Source organism: Chiloscyllium punctatum, chromosome 10 (assembly GCF_047496795.1).
Source record: "Chiloscyllium punctatum isolate Juve2018m chromosome 10, sChiPun1.3, whole genome shotgun sequence".
NCBI lineage: Eukaryota > Metazoa > Chordata > Chondrichthyes > Orectolobiformes > Hemiscylliidae > Chiloscyllium > Chiloscyllium punctatum.
The window spans coordinates 109,466,536-109,489,438 of NC_092748.1; the positions used below are offsets into that span (position 1 = coordinate 109,466,536).

The following is a 22,903-nucleotide window of genomic DNA, read 5'->3' on the forward strand; positions in this document are numbered from 1 at the left end:
AGGTAGCGATGTTCCCAGGTAAGTGCTGTCCTTTTCCTTCTAAATGGGAGCGGTTCTGGGTTTGGAAGATGCTACTGGAGGAGCATTGGTGCAATCCTGCAGGGCATCTTGTGCATAGTACACATTGAGCATCAGTGGTCATAGAGTGGTTAAGGGTATGTAGGTAAAGCAGAAAAAGGGTGGACAAAGCCTAGTAATTAAGGTCATCCCTGGCAAGGCCTTTTCCTCCTCTACCTCCAGTACTATTGATCTCTTGGGCTGATGACATAAATGGCTTGGAGTAAAGCAAGATTATTTCCCTCAAGAAAGATTTCTCTCCCAATTATTGCCTTGAAAGGGTTGATTCACTTTCAGTTACAGTTCTACAAGAACCGATCATTAGCCAAAGCCCATCAGCTTGGTCAATGAACATCAGGAGGAGCATGGGAATGGAGGTTTAGACCACTCAGCCACGGACTATCTAACCAATCCAAGTCATGGTTAATCATCCACCTAAATGCCATAGATTCATAGAGATGTGCAGCACAAAAACAGACTCTTCAGTCCAAATTGTCCATGCCAACCAGATATCCTAAAGTAAACTAGTGTCATTTGCCAGCACTTGGCCCATATCCCTCTAAACCCTTCCTATTCATTTACCTATCCAGGTGCCTTTTACATTTATCATTGTACCAGCCTCCACCACTTCCTCTGGCAGCTCATTCCATACACGCACCACCCTCTGCATGAAAATAGTTGGCCCTTAGGTCCTTTTTATATCTTTCCCCTCTTACCCTAAACCTATGCCCTTTAGTTGTGGACTTCCCCACTCAGGGAAAATACGTTGTCTATTTATCCTACCTACGCCCCTCATGATTTTGTAAACCTTTGCAAGATCCCACCTCAGCCTCCAATGCTTCAGGGAGCTCCAGCCTGTTCAGTCTCTCCCTGTCGTCAAACCCTCCAAACCTGGCAACATCCCTGTAAACCTTTTCTGAACCCTTTCATATCGCCATGTCATTCCCATGGCCCTTCATATCACTAGTAACTAAAAATCTATCAATCTCTGTCTTGAACTCACTTAATTGAGATTCGCCAGTCATAGAGGCAAGAGTCCGACATGTTAACAGCATAGAAAAAGCCTCTTAAATCCATCATGTCAGGACTAGTCAAAAACAACCACCTAACCATTCTACACCTATTTCCCAACACTTGGCCCAAAGTCTTGTATGGTCGAAGTGGGTACTGCAGATGTTGGAGATTAGAGTCGAGATTAGAGTGGAAAAGCACAGCAGGTCAGGCAGCATCCGAGGAGCAGGAAAATCAATGTTTTGGGCAAAAGCCCTTCATCAGGAATGTCTTGTATGCCTTGCCATCACAAATGTACATCTGAATACTTCTTATTTGCCACAGCAAGTGGCTAAGACTGAAATATCGAATGTTTTCAGAGGAATTATATAATTCTGAGGGCTAAAGGGATCAAACAGCATGGAGAGGAAAGTGGGAAAAGGGACTGAGCTGGATGATCAGCCATGATCATACTGAATGGTGCAGTAGGTTCAATGGGCCGAATGGCCTCCTCCTGCTCCTATTTTCTACGTTTCTATGTTTCCAACTTTCTTGCTGTTCGCTGGGAGTCTGCAGAGTTTGCCTGAGACGGGGGGAGGGGTGAGCGAGAATAGAGCCAAGTGTTCTGTTTCAAAGTGAGTGAACATTGGTCACAGCGAAGTGGCTTTTATTGTTCAGCTTCCCTTCTTCCGTATGCCTCCCCCACACCCAGTCAAACCCGCTTTGTTTTGCTAACAGTGTCAGCACTGAGTGGTGTGCTGTGAGGTGCGAATGATTCATTTCCACAAAGAAATACTGGCCACCCACCCACCAAGACCTCCTGGTCTCACTCGCTTGAGGTAGGAGCAATGTCAATAGTCAATTTCTGGGACAAGGCCTATTTCGTCACAAATCCTCTCAGGAAATATCTCCGTTGCATCCTTTTCCCAAAGGCCTTGAAAGTCTCTTCAAAACTTGCAGCTCTCAGATTCAGATAAGGCCTTGGCAAGAGAGGGTGAAAACTTATCCAGAACCAGCCCTTCCCCCAATCACGCCTTCCAACAAAAAGCCACATTCATGTAGCACCTGTTGCAGGCCTTTTGGACAAAGGAACGGACACAGGGACAAAGAACGGGCTGAAAGGACTTAGTTGACGAAAAGGATCTTCAATGTAATGTAGGTTGCACGGAAGCTGAATTGACATACCCTGCCCTGATATTAATGTGACAATGATCAAATAATCTGACACTGTAGCTCCATGAAATCGCCTCATCACGAGCGTTTCACATGAATGGATCCAAGCATATGGTGTGTGTGAATTGTTTTCCCTCTGACTCCCTCCTTCATCGTCTGGTTTCTACATTAGTATCCCAAGGTTCCAGTCGCGGAGTGAGTTTGTGAAGCTTCAGCCCAAGTAATTCCTCCTGTAGTAAGCTCCAATGGACACAGGCTATCCAACCATTCACTGTAAACCAACAAGCCCCCATCCCAGCTTCTTAGTAAAACCTTTATTTAAGAAAGGCTGTAAGGAGAAGCCTGGGAATTAAAGACCTGTGGGCCTAACCTCGGTGCTGGGTAAGTTGTTGCAGGGGATTCTGAAAGATAGGATTTACCGGCATTTGGAGAGACAAGGACTAATTAGGGATAGTCAGCATAGTTTTGTACGAGGGAAGTTGTCTCTCAAAAGCTTGATTATGTTTTTTTGAAGAAGTAACCAAAAATATTGATGAGGGCAGAGAGGTAGACATTGTTTATATGGAGTTTAGGAGAGCCTTTGATAAGATTTATATGGGATTCAAGGATAGCTTGTCAATTAGATACAAAATTGCCTAGACGGGGGGAGATAGGGGGTGGTGGTGGAGGCTTGTTTTTCAGACTGGAGGTCTGTGGCCAGCAGTGTTTGACAGGGATTAGTGCTGGGTCCACTTTTGTTTGTCATTTTATATAAATGATTTGGATGAAAATTAAAGAGGTATGGTTTGTAAGTTTGTTGGTGACACCAAAGTTGGTAGTATAGTCGACAGTGAAGGAGGTTATCTGAGATTACAAAGAGATTTTGAGCAATTGAGTCAATGGGCTGAGGTGCAGCAGATGGAGATAATTTGGATAAATGTGAAGTATTGCGTTTTGGTAAAAACAAACAAGGGTAAGATTTATACGATTAATAGTAGGGTCCAGGGTAGTGTTGTTAAATAGAGACCTGGGGGTTCAGGTACATAGTTGTTTTAAAGTTGCATCACAGGTAGACAGGGTGGTTAAGAAGGTGTTTCGCACGCTTGTCTTCATTGCTCAGACCTTTGAGTATAGGAGTTGGGACATCATGTTGAGGTTGTACAGGATATTGGTGAGAGCACTTTTTGTGTAGTGTGTGCAGTTCCAGTTGCCCTGCTATAGGAAGAATATTATTAAACTGATGAAGGTTCAGAAAAGATTTACCAGGATGTTGCTGGAAATGGAAGGTTTGAGTGATAAGGAGAGGCTGGATAGGCTGGGACTTTTTTCACTGGAGCTTAGAAGTTGAAGTGTGACCTTACAAAGGTTTACAAAATCATGAGGGGCATAGATAAGGTGAATCATAAGTCTCTTTCCAAGGGTGGAGGAGTTCAAAACTAGGTGACATTTTTAAGGTGAGAGGAGAAAGTTTTAAAAAGACATGAGGGGCAATTTTTTCATGCAGAGTTTGTGGAATAAACTTCCAGAGGAAGTGGTGGATGCAGGTACAGTTACAATGTTTAAAAGATATTTGGATAAATTCTTGAATAGGAAAAGTTTGGATGGATATGAGCCAGGAGCAGGCAGGTGGGACTAGTTTAGTTCGGGAACACAGCATGGACTGGTTGGCCTGAGGGTCTTTCTCTAATCTGTATGACTCTGTGACTGTATATTAATGGAGTAACCAATAATTTGTACTGCACTATAACTCAATAAGTCCTCAAAGGATAAATCAACTCCTAAAGCTGTTGCTTTTGCCACTGGTTACATTATTAATTACATTTACATTATTAATATCCTAAACAAAGGCCATAAGAACAACAGATCAGTTCTAATGAAGCTAGGTTCTGAAGACGGGTCACTAGGCCCTTTTGTTATTGATATCCTAAATTTTATTTAATTCATTCTCAGGATGAGGGTGTTAAGGCTAGGTCAGTATTTATTGCCCATCCCAGAGATCGGTTAAGAGTCAGCCACATTGATGAGATGTAGTATGGAGTCCAGACCAGGTAAGGATGGCAGTTTTCTTCAGTAAAGGACATTAGTGAACCAGATAGGGTTTTTTTCCTGATAATGGACTCACAGTCATCATTAGATTCTCCAATCTAGATATTTATTGAATTCAAATTCCACCAACTGCCATGGTTTCGAACCCAGGTCCCCAGGACATTGCCTGAGTCTCTGGATTAACAGTCCAGCGTTAATACCACTAGGCCCTCACCTCTCCTGTAAATTACCTCACCTTACAATCTTGGCATCCTTAAGCTGCCTGATACAGTTTAATTGACTACATATACATTTATGTCAAACTGTTAGAGAAACATAAATCTGGTTTTAATGAAAACAGAAATAAGTTGACTGCAAACACAAAAGGATGCAGAGAGTGTCAGTTGCTGTTCTGATGGAAACCTGCCCTAATCCATCAATCAATAAGAAAATAGCAAGACTGCAATCCATGCACAGGGGGGGGCTGGACCGTTGTCGAGAGAAATGGGAGAGAGCGACATTGGTGAATCAGGCATTCACTTTTCCATAGTTACAATGAAGCAATGATTGGGCCAGTATGTTAATTGGTTATGGATATCACTGGTTCATTCCTGGTTGCCTTGGAGACAGTGGTGGTGAGCTGACGCTGCAGTCCATGTGCTGTAGGTAGACCCAGAGCACAAGGAATTTGATCCATTTAGCCAAATGTCACAGATTCATTACTTTATGGGGCAGGAGCAGAACACTGATTCTCTTTAACACCCCAATGAACTGATTGATGAGAAAGAACCTCGGTATCTCATCCAAAAGGACAGGACCCTCTGATAATACAGCACTGATACTACATTGATACTACACTGAAGATTCCCCTCTAAGCCATTTGGAAATATGTCGCTGGGTCAAAGTCCTAGAATTCCCTCCCTAAAAGTTTTGTGGATTTCCCTTCAACCCATCGAATGCAATGGTTCAAGAAGGCAGCTCATCACCACCTTCTCAAGGGGCACCTAGAGAGGGGCAATAAAAGCTGGCCTAACCAGCTGTGCCCAGCTCCCATGAATAATTTAAAGTAACTGGAATTTGATAGATTTTGCAGCACAGATATAATATCCCACCAGCTCATTGACTCCACTCAAGTAGGCTGTCATCTTTCTTTACCTAAATCTCCCATCGATACTGTAAGTTCCCGTTTCCCTACTTGCTTGACAAGTTTCCCTTTAACTGCATCCAGACTCTTCACCACAAACCCTCTCTGTCACGGAGAGTTCCACATTTTGACTACCCTTTGAGAAAAAAAAACGTCTTCTCAATTCCTGGGTTGGATGTATTGGTGACTGTCTGACTCCTAGTTGTGCTCTTCCCTACAAATGGAAGTAACAGTTGTGCCTGTCAGATGTCAGTCCACTCCAGTTCCGTTAACCATGGACAGCTCTGCATTTCTGGCCCAGACCTCCATTCTCAGCCTCCTTTGAAACTGTCGTTCATCATGGCAATGGATGGTCAGTGTTGGGGGATGCAGCAATCCAAACCACACTCCCCTTTATGGCACCGGTTACCACATTCTGGTAAATCTTCATTCATTAACAAACTGGAGCATTTAAGTAGGTTTCCATTGTGATTTGGAGGTGCCGGTGTTGGACTGGGGTGGACAAAATTAAAATCGCATAACACCAGATTATAGTCCAACAGGTTTATTTGGAAGCACTAGCTTTCAGAGTGCTGCTCCTTCATCAGGTGGTTTCCATTGTGTTAGTGAATGAGTGTGAATGGGAGAAGTCTATAGGATGCCAGCTAGGTTGGGTGACAGGGTCATGAGGCCATCATGTGTCATAAAACAGAGAATGGACAATGGGGACATTAGAGGGTAGGATTGGGTGAAATGTGGTTGCATAGTTACCCAGGAGTTAGAACTGGTGTTAAACATTTCCTGGGAGAGGTCATTCACTTCTATACTAGTCTGCATTTGAGAATTAGCATGTTGGAAGTTCACAAGTGGAAAACTACCCACTAGCTTCCCCCCCCCCCCCCCATGCACTGCACTTTCTCTTGCACACTGCGTGCTAGATGTCAGCTAGAAGGATAGCAAAAGGGAGTTCCTCTCACAGTGTGAGGGCCACAAACCAGATTAAAAAGTGAATTTCGATCAACCTACAAACCAAGTGCTGTGAAACTGACAGCTCAAATATCCATGTCAACATTACCTATCACCTCCACTGCAACAGCTCAAACATTCAAGTCTCCATTTTCCCAGACAGTTCAAGACCTATCCATATTTCTGTATCTCATTCATTTTTACCCTTTAGGACTCATCTCTTATGTCTAATCTCTGTGTTGTGTTGCTAATTCTTCCCCTATTTAGTAATGACGGAACCCACTCTTCTTGTTAATTCAAGAAAGCCGAGTCAAACTTGCTTCTTTGAAAATGTTTAATCCACTTGCGTTCAGGAGAAAGACAAAGGATCTTTTTTCTAGATTAAACTTGTTGAAACCAACTGAGAGATGGCTGGAAGGGAAGTAAGTTCATTGCTCCGTACCCCGGGGGGTAGCAATTTAGGATATCCTGTCTGTAATGTGACATATACCCACAGCTTGCAGGTTATGTCCTTGTGATTCCATTCTACAGCCCATCCACATCCTATTCATCACAAAGAGACCAGAACTGCATGTAATAAGCAAAGAGCAGTCTAACTAATGTTCCATCCAGGTTTGGCATAAATCCTCTACTTTTGAATCCTTTCCCAATGGAGATACAGCCTGCTGCTTGGCTTGTTTATTTACGGTCTTGCTAACCTTTAGTGATTGGTATTTATAGCTTGCAAGCCCTTTGTTCCTGACTTGCTCTCATTTCAGCTCAGACATGACTGTGGTTTGAACACACAAATTACTGGCTCAGAGGCTGGTGTGCTGTCAACTGAGTGCAGCTAACACCTCGCACTCATCTGGGCAGGACAGGGTTACAGAACAAAGAGCAATGGAATTCTGGCTGCAGGGAGGTGCTACACTCTCCACTCCTGGTTCACGACCAGTTTATTGCTCCTTCATCCAATTATACTGGGTTCGGAACCATTCACTGAGAGAAACAGTGAACAGTGCTTTACCAAGATTTGGCATGGGTCAAAGGTAGTAATTGAATCCTGAACTATTCCTGAATCAAATGAACAGAGAGATCAAAGCTCAGGTGGTTTCATATACAGTCACCAGAAACATCTGATTGAATTACGCCTTGTAAATAACAGACAGCTGTTTAATACTTCCTGCTTTCACTTATTTTGAAAAGACAGGGAGACACTGGTGCAGAGTCAGCGATTTCACCGTGTTTCTCTGGTCTCTGCCTCATTTCCCCCCCCCTGACCCCGACTTACAGAGAGGCTGTTTCTTCTCCATTATGAAGGTAGCCGGTAGCTGGGCCACTTCAGAGGTAAATCAAGAAGCAATTGTTCATGCAATCAACTGTGGAAATATGGGATTCCCTCCCACACGGACAAAAGATCCAGAACAGGAGCAGACCCTTCGAGTCTGCTCCAACATTCAAATAAGATCGAGGGGATACTCAATGATGATTGCACAATGTTTAGCACCATTCACGACTCCACAGATACTGGAACAGGCTGTACCCAAAGGTCAGCCAGCAACACCCACGTCCCACAGGTAAATAAAAACAATTTCAACCTCTCAGAAACTGCTGAGCGGAAGTTCCATGTGAAAAATCCACAGGCATTTTGAATTTTCTTTTTATTTATTACTTATAAAAACGATAAAAGTAAACACAAACAAAGGAACTTGTGAAACAGGGCAGCAGTAGGCCATTCAGCCCCTCTAGACTGCTGCAGCATTCTCTAAAATCCTGGATGAACTGTTTGCGTTTTGAGTTCCTATCTATCCCAATTATCCCCTGAATCCCCTACCTAACTAAAATGCATCTACTCCTGTCTTGAAAATATTCAACAACTCCGTTTCCATGGCGTTCTGAGGCAGAGAGGTCCCAAGTTGCAAGACTCTCTGAGAGAAAAGAATTCTCTTCATCTTGATCTTGAAAAGATGACTGTTAATTTTTAAACAGTGCTGCTAGTTCTGGACTGTCCAACAAGAGGAATCATCTTTTTCACATCCCCTTGTCAAGAAGGTGTTGGTGTGTGGGGGGAGGTTTGGGTAAAGATAAAGTTATCTTATTATAGAGTTAAAAATCACACAACACCAGGTTATAGTCCAACAGGTCTATTTGGAATCACTAGCCCTCCTCATCATTGTTACAGAGGACCACTCTCTCATCAGAGAGAGTTTAGTCACAGACTCCCTACAGTGTAGAAGTAGGTCCTTCTGCCCATTGAGTCTACACCGACCCTCCGAAGAGCAGCCTACCTAGACCCACTCCATCCCTGCATTTCCCATGGTGAGCCCACCAAACTGGCAAATCTTTGGATTGTGGGAGGAAACCCACACAGATGGACGCAAGGAGAATGCACGAACTCTACACAGACAGCCAACCAAGGCTGGAATTGAACCAGAGTCCCTGGCACTGAGAGGCAACATTGCTAACCACTGAGCCACCATAGCTCAGGTAAGGGGAGAGATTGAGAAGGTGGGAACCTTGCAATGGTAACCTCAGCCAGTGTGGGAATTGAACCTGTGCTGTTGAAGTACACTGCGTTACAGACCAGCTATCCAACTGACTGAGCTAACCAACCCTTCCCAGGCTTTCCTCAAAAACCTGCATAAACAAGTCAGAGGTTGGCAATGACATCACGACACCTCAACAATTACATCCAATCAGAACTGGCGGCTCTAAAACAAGTGCATGCTGGGAAACTGCCAATGATCTTCCTGCCTCCTCCTGATTTTGTGACCTGAATGTGGTTTCCAAGCTTTAAACTATAAAGTTTTTGATTTTCTCTCCTCCAGACAAAATTGTTGGAACAATACCATTCATCATTCAGAGAGAGATTCTTCCCACCAGTGAAACTAAATCCTTATTAACATTGAATTAAGAGGTCTGGCTTATAGCCAAGAGGTGGATAAATAAGGTAGACAAGGCATTAGACCTGCATCTGAACAAGCAATCAGTCACTGACCAGTTTAACTATGTACCATGCCCTCACAAAAACTTAACATTCAACTAACTTCACCTTGTACTGTTCCCTTAGGAGTTCTGGAGAAGGTACAAAATATATTTACAAGAATACCACCAGGAAAGTTTGAAAAGGAAAGTTCCTTTTTCCAAGCCGAGGGGTTACCTAAAAGTAGTCTCTAAAATTAGGAATGGTATCAGCAGAGTAGTTCCAGTCCCACAGACTTCCCCAAAATTAGAGGTCATAATAAACAAAATAATCCACTGATGAAGCCAGAATTGAATTCAGAAGAAATCTACTCACCCAGACATTGGTTAGAATCCCAAAATGTACTATCATATGGAGCAATTGAGAGGAAATAGTGTGATCATTTTTTAGTTTATTCTTTCACAGGATATGGGGATCACCAGAAAGATCAATATTTACATAAGAGATAGGAGCAGGAGTAGGCCATCTGGCCCCTTGAACCTGCTTTGTCATCCAAAAGGATCATGGCAGATCTTTTTGTGGACTCAACTCCACTTACCCGTCCGCTTACCCTAAACCTTAATTGCTTTACTCTGCATAAATCTATCTTTGCTTTAAAAACATTCAATGAGGTAGCTCAACTGCTTCACTGGGCAGGGAATTCCACAGATTCACAACCCTTTGGGTGAAGAAATTCCTGCTCAACTCAATCCTAAATCTGCTCCCCCTTATTTAGAGGCTATGCCCCCTAGGTCTGGTTTCACCCACTGGACAAAACAACCTCCCTGCTTCTTTCTTACCTATTTTCTTCATTATTTTATATGCTTCTGTAAGATCCCCCTCATTCCTTTCACTCACCCCTAACTGCCTTTGATCTTAGTGGCTTGTTCAGCCATTCCAGAGGGTAGATAAGAAGTCATGTGCTTTTTTATGTGTCTGGAATTACATATAGCGCCTGGGGTAAGGGCAGCAGAATAGTTAGATGGCAAATATTTAACCAGATGAGCTCCAGATTTATTACTTAGGTTTAAATTCCACAGGTTGCTTTGGTGGTGGGACTTGCACCTACAATCCCAGAGAATTATAAAGAATAGAATCACTACGTGTGGAAACAGGCCATTTGGCCCAACAAGTCCACACCAACCCTCTGAAGAGTAACCCTCCCAGACCCATCCACCTACCCTATTACACTACATTTACCCCTGACTAATACACCTAGCTACACATCCCTGAACACTATTGGCAATTTAGCATGGCCAATTGACCTAACCTGCACATCTTTGGATTATCCTGGGCCTGTGGATTACTAATGCAGTGACTTTCCATTATGTATCATCTTGCCCAGGGGAAAGACGGTGAACTTGCGATGGAGAAAGAAATAGAAGGATATATTAATCGAGGAGAAGGACAAGTTTTAAACTAGTTGAGACCAATTGGGTCAAATAATTTACCTCAGTTCAAATGAAAGATGATTGACCTAAAACATTAACCCTGTTTCTCTCTCTAACGATCCTGCCAGATCTATTGATTATTTCAGTCATTTCCTGGCTTTATTTCATGCAGGGTTGCTTTTGAATAAAAGTGGAGTGATTTACTGATTTGTTCAAGTAATTTACAATAAGTACCACATTTTATGTTACAGGGCTGGTACTGCAATCAAGGCCAGTATTTCAAACGTAGAAATTGCTGGAAACGCTCAGCAGGTCTGGCAGCATCTGTGGAGAGAAACCAGAGTTAACATTTTGGGTTGAGTGAGTTCTGAGGAAGGGTCACTTGACCTGAAACATTAACTCTAATTTCTCTCCACAGATAACTAGGGTGGCACGGTGGCTCAGTGGTTAGCACTGCTGCCCCACAGCACCAGGGACCTGGGTTTGATCCCAGCCTCAGGCGAATGTCTGTGTGGAGTTTGCACATTCTCCCCGTGTCTGTGTGGGTTTCCTCCCACAGTCCAAAGATGTGCAGCTTAGGTGAATTGGTTATGCTAAATTACCCGTAGAATTAGGTGCATTAGTTACGGGGAATGGGCCTGGGTAGGTTACTCTTCGGAGGGTCGGTGTGGACTAGTTGGGCCGAAGGGCCTGTTTTCACACTGTAGGGAATTTTCTATATCAAAAAAAAGCTGCTGCCTGATCTGCTGAGCTTTTCCAGCAATTTCTATTTTTGTCTCTGATTTACAGCATCCGTAGTTCTTTCAGAAGATCTTACCTGTATAAGAGAGATATTATCCAGAGTGAGGCGAAAGAGGTAGTTTCTGTAAAAGGACAGACACAGATATGAACGTGTTAATATTAAGAAGCTAAACAAATCTCACTGATTATCTGTTCTTACAAGGTTTCCATGAATTCAACCAGAGAAATTCCACAACCAATATGGGTAACCCTGGTTTGTACTTCTGCGAAGATCTGAAAGTGTGCAAAACAGATGATGAAAATGCAAAGTCCGAAGAGCATTTTGCACAGAGGGAAAGTTGGCAGAGACTGAGTCAGCCAGATCTGTTGATTGCAAAGAGAGAGACAGAGAGAGAAGGGGAATCGAATAGGGAGGCAAACAAAAACATAAGAAAATAGCAAGGAAGAAAAAGAGTTCAATTAGTGAGAGAGACAGCGAGAAGTGATAGGAATAAACAGAAGAAAATGTGTAAACGTTAGAGCATGAAAAGAGAAAGAAAGAGCAGAAGCATAGAAAAGGAGCAGAAAAGTAAGGAGGGCAAAATTGAAGAGAGAAAAGTCAAGTAAAGGACAAGATGACAATCCAGAACAAACAAGAGGAACAAAAGAGGTCAGAAATGAGGAAGGTGAAACTGAAAGGAGAAAAGCAGTTAGAGAGGGGTAAAAGAAGATAATAAAAATGAGAAATTAAACTGGCCTGTCAGAAAATGGAGACAGGCGAAAGTGAGGACTGCAGACGCTGGAGATTAGAGTCGAGAGTTTGGTGCTAGAAAAGTACAGTAGGTCAGGCAGCATCTGAGGAGCAGGAGGAGCATTCCTGATGAAGGGCTTTTGCTCGAAACGTTGATTTTCCTGCTCCTTGGATGCTGCCTGATCTGCTGTGCTTTTCCAGCACCACACTCTCGACAGAAAATGGAGACAGCCATGTTAAAACTGCCCATGGTAAACTAGGCTATCTGATAATCAGCATCTCAAGAATTTCAATCTTTGTTCACAGCTGTAGAAAAACACCACAATCTAAAACCTAGAGGCAACATTGGATTGATAGTCAATCCAATGATTAGATTCACATGCACTTGGCTTAAACAAGTACAAAAATGTCATCTTATTGAAAAGAGGGTTCTTAACAAATGGGAAACAATTCATGCATCTCTCCCGCCATTTTGCTGACTGGCCAAGTTGGTGGTGAACTGCCATCTTAACTTGGACAGTCCAGTTGCTGTGGGTTGGCCTACTCAGCCCTTAGGGAGAGAATTCAGGAGACAGTGATGGTGAAGAAATGGTGGTAGGTTTCCAGGTCAGAATTGTGACTGGCTTGGAGGGGAACTTGCAGCACTGGTAAACCTTCCACACCAGTTTCCTCATCTCCCCTCTTCCCTTTCCCCTTTCCCACTTCATCCCAGATCCAACCTTCCAACTTGGCACCGCCCTCTTGAACTGTTCCACCTGTCCATCTTCCTTCCTACCTATCTGCACAACCTCTGCTGACCTATCATCATCACCACCCCAGCTGCATGCACCCATCACCTTCATAGCTACCTTTCCCCCAGCCACACCCCCACCCTCCTATTTATCTCTCAGCTCACTTCACCCCACCACAATCCTGATGTGGAGCTTAAGCTCGAAGCATCGATTCTGCTGCTCCTCGGATGGTGCCTGACCTGCTGTGCTTTTCCAGCGCCACACTTGCCGACTCCTTGATCCTGGTCAATGATCCCTTTGTCAAGGGGAAACATTTCTTCCTGTCTATCTTATCCATGCCCATCATGAGTCTGTACATCTCAATCACAGTCCCCTCAATCTCCTCTACTCTCAAGAAAACAACTCCAGTCTATCCAATCTCTCAAGCTCTGTATCAAATGATTTGATTACATAGATGTAAAGAAGATGTTTCATTTGTGGGGAGTCCATAATTTGCGATTATAACTAAAAATGTCACTGTATAATTTACGATACATTTCGAAATAACTATTTTATCATGGCCAGAAATGATTTAGTTTGCTTGGAACTTTTATCAACTAATACGTTAGATTTTGGATAGAAAACTTCAGTGATTATATTTGGTATACAATATTTATCAAAAATACAGGAATTTGGATGCTAGCATAAGAGGTGTGGTTAGTAAGTTTACAGATGATACCAAAATTGGAGGTGTGGTTGACAGCGAAGAGGGTTACCTCAGATTACAACAGGATCTGGACCAGATGGGCCAATGGGCTGAGAAGTGGCAGATGGAGTTTAATTCAGATAAATGCGAGGTGCTGCATTTTGAGAAAACAAATCTCAGCAGGACTTATACACTTAATGGTAAGGTCCTAGGGAGCGTTGCTGAACAAAGAGACCTTGGAGTGCAGGTTTATAACTCCTTGAAAGTGGAGTCGTAGGTAAATAAGATAGTGAAGAAGGCGTTTGGTATGCTTTCTTTTATTGGTCAGAATGTTGAGTACAGGAGTTGCAGCTGTACAGGAGTTGCAGCTGTACAGGACATTGGTTAGGCCACTGTTGGAATATTGCATGCAATTCTGATCTCATCCAATCAGAAAGGTGTTGTGAAAGTTGAAAGGGTTCAGAAGAGATTTACAAGGATCTTGCCAGGATTGGAGAGTTTGAGCTATAAGGAGAGGCTGAACAGGCTAGGGCTGTTTTCCCTGGAGCGTCTGCGGCTGAGGGGTAACCTTATAGAGGTTTACTAAATTATGAGGGGCATGGATAGGGTAAATAGGCAAAGTTTTTCCCTGGGGTCAGGGAGTCCAGAACTAGAGGGCATAGGTTTAGGGTAGGAGGGGAAAGATATAAAAGAGACCGAAGGGGCAGCTTTTTTACACAGAGGGTGGTACGTGTATGGAATGAGCTGCCAGAGGAAGTGGTGGAGAATGGTACAATTGCAACATTTAGAAGGAATTTGGATGAGTAATGGAATAGGAAGGGTTTGGAGGGATATGGGCCAGGTGCTGGCAGGTGGGACTAGATTGGGTTGGGGTATCTGGTCGACATGAACGGGTTGGACCGAAGGGTTTGTTTCCATGCTGTACAGCTCTATGACTCTAATAACTCCAATCAGAAATTGAGGGGAAAATTCTTCACCCAGAGCATGGTTAGAATGTGGAACTGACACCCACACACACTGGAGTAGAGTAAAGTAGAGTAGCTTCTATTTGTCATTTCTACCATATACAACTGAAACAGTGAAAAGGAAACAGTGTTCCTCCAGTACCAAGGGTGCTACATGGACAGCACAAACTACACAATCGTACATGGCATAAAGTGCATAAGAAATGCGAATCACGCAAGTTACAGTGTAATAGAAGAATGATAAATAATAGACATTTTTATAGCAGCAATATGGAAGAATTTCAGATGGGCAAGAGTCCAATTATACTGTGTTAAGGAGCCTGATGGCTTGGGGGAAGAAACTGTTGCACAGTCTGGCCATGAGAGACCAAATGCTCCGGTATCTTCTACCAGATGGCAGGAGTGGGAAGAGTTTGAGTGAGGGGTGTGTGGGGACTTCCACAATGCTCTTAGCCTCTCGGGTGCAGCGTGTGGTGTTAATGTCTGTAATGGAGGGAAGAGAGACCCCGATGATCCTCTCAGCTGTCCTCATTGTCTGTTGTAGGGTCTTACAATCGGACCTGCTGTGCTTTTCCAGCACCACACTCTCGACTCTTTCTATGCACAACCACCGTGTGTAAAACCTGCCCTGTCTGTACTGTTCGAACGTGGTGATTGTATTTTGAAAGGCTTCACTGTAATGTTAGGCCAGTTGACAAGCCAATGAGGAGCCAACCATTTCTTCAAAACACACGAGGTAGATAATTGAATTGACATACAATTATTAAAAGCAGAAGGAGGCCACTCATCCCCTCTAGGAGAAAGTTAGGACTGCAGATGTCGCAGAGTGTGGTACTGGAAATCCACAGCTGGTCAGGCAGCATCCAAGGAGCAGGAGAATCAATATTTCGAGCATAAGCTCTTCATCAGGAATCATTCTCCTCAGATGCTGCCTGACCTGCTGTGCTTTTCCAGCCCCACACTCTTCGACCCATCCCCTCTAGCCTGCTGTGCAGTGCAACATGATCATGGTTGACCTGCTGGTGGCCTCAACTCTACTTCCCTACTTACTCCTGATAACATTTGTCTCCTCTGCCAATCAATACTTGTAATTATTTATGGGATGTGGATTTTGCTGGCTGGTCCCACATTCATTACCCATCTGTAGTCAGCCTGGTGTTGGGGAGCTGCCTTCTTGTCCACCTCTACCCAAAAGTGGGCGGCACGGTGGCACAGTGGTTAGCACTGCTGCCTCACAGTGCCAGAGACCCGGGTTAATTTCCCGCCTCAGGCGGCTCTCTGTGTGGAGTTTTCACATTCTCCCCGTGTCTGCGTGGGTTTCCTCCGGGTGCTCCGGTTTCCTCCCACAGTCCAAAGATGTGCAGGTCAGGTGAATTGGCCATGCTAAATTGCCCGTAGTGTTAGGTAAGGGGTAGATGTAGGGGTATGGGTGGGTTGCGCTTCGGCGGGTCGGTGTGGACTTGTTGGGCCTGTTTCCACACTGTAAGTAATCTAATCTAATCTAAAACAAAATGACTGTACCTGAATTCTGGGCAAGAGTGTTCCAAAGACCAAGACCAGAATTCTTCGGGATTTAACAGAGTAAATGCAGAAAGGTAATTTCTCATTGTGGGAGAATCTCGGACCAGAGGGCATCATCTCGGAATAAGGGGTCGCCTATTTAAAATGGAGATGAGGAATTTCTTCTCTCAGAGGGTTGTGAATCTATGGAATTCTTTACCACAGAGGGCTGTACAGGCTGAATCATTTCGTATATTCAAGGCTGAGATAGGTTTTTAATCAGTAACAGAATTGAGGGTTATGGGAAAAGGCAGGAATATGGAGTTGAGGATTGTCAACTCAGCCATGATCTCATTGAATGACAGAGCAGACTCAATGGGCTGAACGGTCCACTTTCTCTCCTATGTCTTACAGTGTTGTGAACCCTCTGGGAGAAGTAATTTCTCCTCACCTCCATGCTACATGGGAGATCCTTTATTTTTAAACTACATACAGTATTCTATATTTAAACTCTCCCATATGGGGAACGTCCCTTTGATAAACACTCTATCATTTCCCCTGGTAGCCTATATACTCAGATAAAATCACCTCCCATTCTTGGTTCAATGTCACAACTATGAATGCTATTCAGGTGAGAGAGTGACTTTAAGAAGAAATTTAAAATTAGACATAGGAAGAGGCAAGCATATATTTCAGGACACCAGAGGTTTGCAAAAGATTAGAGGTGTACAAGATGATGAGAGGCATAAATAGAATGGATAGCCAGAGAATTTATCTGAGGGAAGAAATGGCTATCATGAAGGGGCATAATTTTAAGGTGATTGGAGGAAGGTTTAGGGCAGATGTCAGAAGTAGGTTCTTTACACCGAGAGTGGTAGGTGTGTGGAATGCACTGCCAGCGGTGGTAGTAGAGTCAGATACATTAGGGACATTTAAGTGACTCTTGGATAGGCACATGGATGATAGTACAATGCAGGGTATGTATGTTAGTCTGATCTTACAGTAGGATAAAAGGTCGGCATTTCTTCGAGGGCTGAAGGGCCTGTACTGTACTGTGCTGTTCTCTGTTCTATTAGGAGAGTCATAGAGTCATAGAGATGTACAGCATGGAAACAGACCCTTCAGTCCAACCCATCCATGTGGACCAGATATCCCAACCCAATCCAGTCTCACTTGCCAGCACCTGGCCCACATCCCACCAAACCCTTCCTATTCATATACCCAACCAAATGCCTCTTAAATGTTGCAATTGTACCAGCCTCCACCACTTCCTCTGGCAGCTCATTCCTTACATGTACCACCCTCTGCGTGAAATCTTTGCCCCTTAGGTCTCTTTTATATCTTTCCCCTCTTACCCTAAACCTATGCCCTCTAGTTCTGGACTCCCCCACCCCAGGGAAAAGACTTTGCCTATTTATCCGATCTATGCCTCTCATAATTTTGTAAACCACTGTAAGGTCCCCCTCAGCCTCCGACGCTCCAGGGAAAACAGCCCCAGACTGTTCAGCCTCTCCCTGTAGCTCAAATCCTCCAACCCTGGCAACATCCTTGTACATCTTTTCTGAACCCTTTCAAGTTTCACAACATCTTTCTGATAGGAAGGAGACCAGAATTGCACGCAATATTCCAACAGTGGCCTAACCAATGTCCTGTATAGCCGCAACATGACCTCCCAACTCCTGTACTCAATACGCTGACCAATAAAAGAAAGCATACCAAACGTCTTCTTTACTATCCTATCTACCTGCGACTCCACTTTCAAGGAGCTATGAACCTGCACTCCAAGGTCTCTTTGTTCGGTAACACTCCCTAGGACCTTACCATTAAGTGGATAAGTCCTGCTAAGATTTGTTTTCCCAAAATGCAGCACCTCGCATTTATCTGAATGTAACTCCATCTGCCACTTCTCAGCCCATTGGCCCATCTGGTCAACTGTACCTCTTATGCTCACATCCAAATCATTTATGTAAATGACAAAATGTACAGGACCCAGCACCGATCCATGTGGCACTCCACTGGTCACAGGCCTCCAGTCTGAAAAACAACCCTCCAGCACCACCCTCTGTCTAGAAAACCAGGGCTGCAGGGGCATGGAAAGATGAAGACGATGGGGAATAGTGACATACTGCTTATGGTACTGGGCAAATAATACAGAGATAGGAATAAAGGTAAAGGGCAAGTTGCCATATTCCTACAGAGAGAGGGGAGAGATAGAAAAGGGTTCAGAGGGGCAACTTATTCACAAAGAGGGTGGTAAGTGTCTGGAACAGACTGCCACAGACAGTGGTGGAAATAAGTACAATTTTGTCATTTAAAATACATTTGGACAGGTACATGGATGGGATCAGTACGGAGAGATATGGGCTAAACACAGGCTTCAGGTATGTAGATAATTTGGATGCCGTCTGGGGAAGGTGGGACCTGTACAAGAAGGACGGGTTGCATCTCAACTGGAAGGGGACCAATGTCCTGGGTGGAAGGTTTGCTCGAGTGGTTCAGGAGGGTTTAAACTAGTATGGCAGGGGGGTGGGAACCTGAGCTATATACTGGAGGTGAGAGTTGATGAAGATGAGGCAATAGCAAGAGGTAGACCAGCCAGTGGGAAGGATTTTCCTGGAAAGGAACCAAGAGATCAGTTAAAGTGTGTTTGTTTTAACGCAAGGAGAACCAGGAATAAAAGTGATGAACTTAGAGCATGGATCAGTACCTGGTGCTATGATGTTGTGGCCATAACAGAGACATGGGCCTCTCAGGGGCAGGAATGGTTGCTGGATGTTCCAGGGTTTAGAGCATTAAAAAAGAATAGGGAGGGGGGGAGAAAGAGGAGAGGATGTAGCACTACTAATCAGAGAGGGTATCACAGCTACAGAAGCTTCCATTGTCAAGGAAGATCTGCCTACCGAGTCAGTATGGGTGGAAATTAGGAACAGTAAGGGAGCAGTCACCTCGTTAGGGGTTTACTACAGGCTCCCCAATAGCAGCAGGGAGATTGAAAAAAGCATAGGTCGGCAGATTTTGGAAAAGTGTGGACATAGTAGGGTTGTTGTAATGGGTGACTTTAACTTTCCCAATATTGATTGAAACCTCCTTCGAGCAGAAGATTTGAATGGAGCTGTTTTTGTAAGGTGTGTTCAGGAGGGTTTCCTAACTCAGTACGTTGACAGGCCGACGAGGGGAGACGTCATTCTCGACTTGGTGCTCGGAAATGAGCCAGGGCAGGTGTCAGATCTTGTGGTGGGAGAGTATTTTGGTGATAGTGACCACAACTGCCTCACATTCTACATAGCTATGGAGAAGGAGAGGATTAGGCAAAATGGGAGGATATTTAATTGGGGAAGAGGAAACTATGATGCGATTAGACATGAGTTAGGAAGCATGGACTGGGAGCAATTGTTCCATGGTAAAGGCACCATAGACATGTGGAGACTGTTTAAGGAACAGTTGTTGCAAGTGATGAATAAATATGTCCCTCTGAGACAGGCAAGAAGGGGTAAGATAAAGGAACCTTGGATGACGAGAGCGGTGGAGCTTCTCGTCAAAAAGAAGAAGGTAGCTTACATAAGGTGGAGGAAGCTAGGGTCAAGCTCAGCTCTAGAGGATTACAGGCAGGTGAGGAAGGAGCTCAAAAATGGTCTGAGGAGAGCCAGGAGGGGGCACGAGAAAGGCTTGGCAGAACAGATTAGGGAGAATCCAAAGGCATTTTACACGTATGTGAGGAATAAGAGAATGGTCAAAGAAAGAGTAGGGCCGATCAGGGATAGCATAGGGAACTTGTGTGTGGAGTCTGAGGAGGTAGGGGAAGCCCTAAATGAGTTTTTTGCTTCTGTCTTTACGAAAGAAACTAACTTTGTAGTGAATGAAACCTTTGAAGAGCAGGTGTGCATGCTGGAATGGATAGAGATAGAGGAAGCTGATGAGCTGAAAATTTTGTCAAAAATTAAGATTGACAAGTCACCAGGGCCAGACCAGATTTGTCCTCGACTGCTTTGGGAAACGAGAAATGCAATTGCTTCACTGCTTGCGAAGATCTTTGCATCCTCACTCTCCACTGGAGTCGTACTTGAGGACCGGAGAGAGGCAAATGTAATTCCTCTCTTCAAGAAAGGAAATAGGGAAATCCCCGGCAATTACAGACCAGTAAGTCTCACGTCTGTCATCTGCAAGGTGTTAGAAAGGATTCTGAGGGATAGGATTTATGACCATCTGGAAGAGCATGGCTTGATTAAATGCAGTCAACACGGCTTTGTGAGGGGCAGGTCATGCCTCACAAACCTTATCGAGTTCTTTGAGGATGTGACGAGAAAAGTTGATGAGGGTCGAGCTGTGGATGTGGTGTATGTGGACTTCAGCAAGGCATTTGATGAGGTTCCCCATGGTAGGCTCATTCAGAAGGTCAGGAGGAATGGGATACAGGGGAACTTAGCTGTCTGGATACAGAATTGGCTGGCCAACAGAAGACAGCGAGTGGCAATAGAAGGAAAATATTCTGCCTGGAAGTCAGTGATGAATGGTGTTCCACAGGGATCTGTCCTTGGGCCTCTACTGTTTGTAATTTTTATTAATGCCTTGGATGAGAGGATTGAAGGATGGGTCAGCAAGTTTGCAGACAACACAAAGGTTGGAGGTGTCGTTGACAGTATAGAGGGCTGTTGTAGGCTGCAGCGGGACATTGACAGGATGCAGAAATAGGCTGAGGGGTGGCAGATGGAGTTCAACCTGGATAAATGCGAGGTGATGCATTTTGGAAGGTCGAATTTGAAAGCTGAGTACAAGATTAAGGATAGGATTCTTGGCAGTGTGGAGGAACAGAGGGATCTTGGTGTGCAGGTACATAGATCCCTTAAAATGGCCACCCAAGTGGACAGGGTTGTTAAGAAAGCATATGGTGTTTTGGCTTTCATTAACAGGGGGATAGAGTTTAAGAGTCGTGAGATCTTGTTGCAGCTCTGGTTAGACCGCACTTGGAATACTGCGTCCAGTTCTGGTCGCCCTAGTAAAGGAAAGATGTGGATGCTTTGGAGAGGGTTCAGAAGAGGTTTACCAGGATGCTGCCTGGACTGGAAGCCTTATCTTATTAAGAGAGGTTGACTGAGCTCGGACTTTTTTCATTGGAGAAAAGGAGGAGGAGAGGGGACCTAATTGAGGTATACAAGATAATGAGAGTCATAGATAGAGTCGATAGCCAGAAACTATTTCCCAGGACAGAAATGGCTAACACAAGGGGTCATAGTTTTTAAGCTGTTTGGAGGAAAGTATAGAGGGGATGTCAGAGGCGGGTTCTTTACACAGAGAGTTGTGAGAGCATGGAATGCGTTGCCTGCAGCAGTTGTGGAAGCAAGGTCATTGGAGACATTTAAGAGACTACTGGACATGCATATGGTCACAGAAATTTGAGGGTGCATACATGAGGATCAGTGGTCGGCACAACATCGTGGGCTGAAGGGCCTGTTCTGTGCTGTACTGTTCTATGTTCTATGTTCTAAATGAGGCTCATTGTGAAAACTGGACAACATGGGCAAGTTGGGCCGAAGGGCCTGTTTTCATGCTATGACTCCACAACTATGACCATAGGACTGCTCTCCCATTAGAGAGGAATGACTACTGCTGAGCCTACCCTGAAGGTCACCACGCCTCAAGCGAGGGGAGAGGTTGGAAGGAGAGTCTATCATGATAACCTCAGCCAGTGCTGGAAGATTGTGAGATGTGAGTTTATTTACCCACGGAATTTACGTAGAAGACCATTAAATAAATCTGGAATTGTGTTAGTTTGTTGCGTTGATGATGAAACTGTAAGTTTGTCAAAATATAAACCCCTGGATAGCAGCATATCAAAGGAACTTAGAAGAAAGCATATACCAACTCTGCAATCACCATGGACATTGTTGTACTGTACCTGGCTCCAATGACCAGCTGCTTTCTGCTGTGGTCGATTGCCAACTGAGAGTAGTCATACACTCCTGGAAAGCTAAAATTCAACACCCAGGGCCTCAAATCTGTGGAGAGAGACAGAGAGAGAGTGAAGTGGGAATGTTTTCAGAATGACCCTTGAACAACAACTTGCATCGATATGACAAAAAAACTATTACAATACTTTAAAAGACCAAAGGCTTGGACATGGTTTTAAGGAGCGGGGAGAGGTAGAGAGGTTGAAATTTTAGGGATGATTGGACAGTGTTCAGATCCTGGTCAGTGAGTGGAGAGGTTAAAAAAATTGGACGCACAAAGTTTAGATGAACATAGAAGTTTCAGAAATTAAGGCTAGAGATGTTTATGGAGATAGGGAGTTGCAAGGATCTGGACAAGTGGTCGTTAGCACATCGTATGTGTCAGATCTAACAAATGGTTTATCACTACAGCAATATGATACAGCAAATTCTGTCAGCATTGAAATTCTTTCTCTGGAAATTTGACACGAGGCAAGAGGGGAAGAAATCCATATAATCACCTTTCACTCAACTTTAAAAGGTCCTTCTTGTATTTGCATACCTGCTTTGGAAAGTCAGGAGTGTGGTGGATCACATTTCTCACTAACTGGTGAAGGCAACAGTAAAAACACTCAAGAATCTCAACAACATGTGGGTCAATGGGGTCATACAGCACAGAAACAAACCCTTCGCTCCAAACAGCCATGCCAGCCATAATCCCGGATGAAACTAAACATTTCTTCACCCAGTTCTTCAATCCAAAAATGTGCTGGTTCGGGTGTCATGATTTGGAGATGCCAGTGTTGGATTGGTTAGGGTGGATTGGCCATGCTAAATTGTCCATAATGTTAGGTGAATTAGTCAGGGGTAAATACAGTGTCGGGGAGTGGATCTGGATGGGTTGCTCTTCGGATGGCCGGTGTGGACTTGTTGGGCCAAAATGGCCTGTTTCCATACTGTAGGGAATCTAATCTAATCAAAG

At 44.1% G+C, this 22,903-nt stretch overlaps 1 protein-coding gene across 4 annotated transcripts in view; it reads right to left on the bottom strand.

Annotated features, from left to right (window-relative positions):
• The window catches only part of sema5ba (sema domain, seven thrombospondin repeats (type 1 and type 1-like), transmembrane domain (TM) and short cytoplasmic domain, (semaphorin) 5Ba), a 335,820-nt gene that overhangs the window by 164,250 nt on the left and 148,667 nt on the right, over positions 1–22,903 (bottom strand). For all 4 annotated transcript variants that reach the window (XM_072579920.1, XM_072579916.1, XM_072579917.1 and 1 more), the window contains exons 4-5: positions 21,891–21,990; positions 11,463–11,508 (exon numbers count right to left, since the gene is read on the bottom strand). In XM_072579920.1, coding sequence (XP_072436021.1) covers positions 11,463–11,508; positions 21,891–21,990 — 146 coding nt within the window. The remainder of the gene's footprint in view (positions 1–11,462; positions 11,509–21,890; positions 21,991–22,903) is intronic.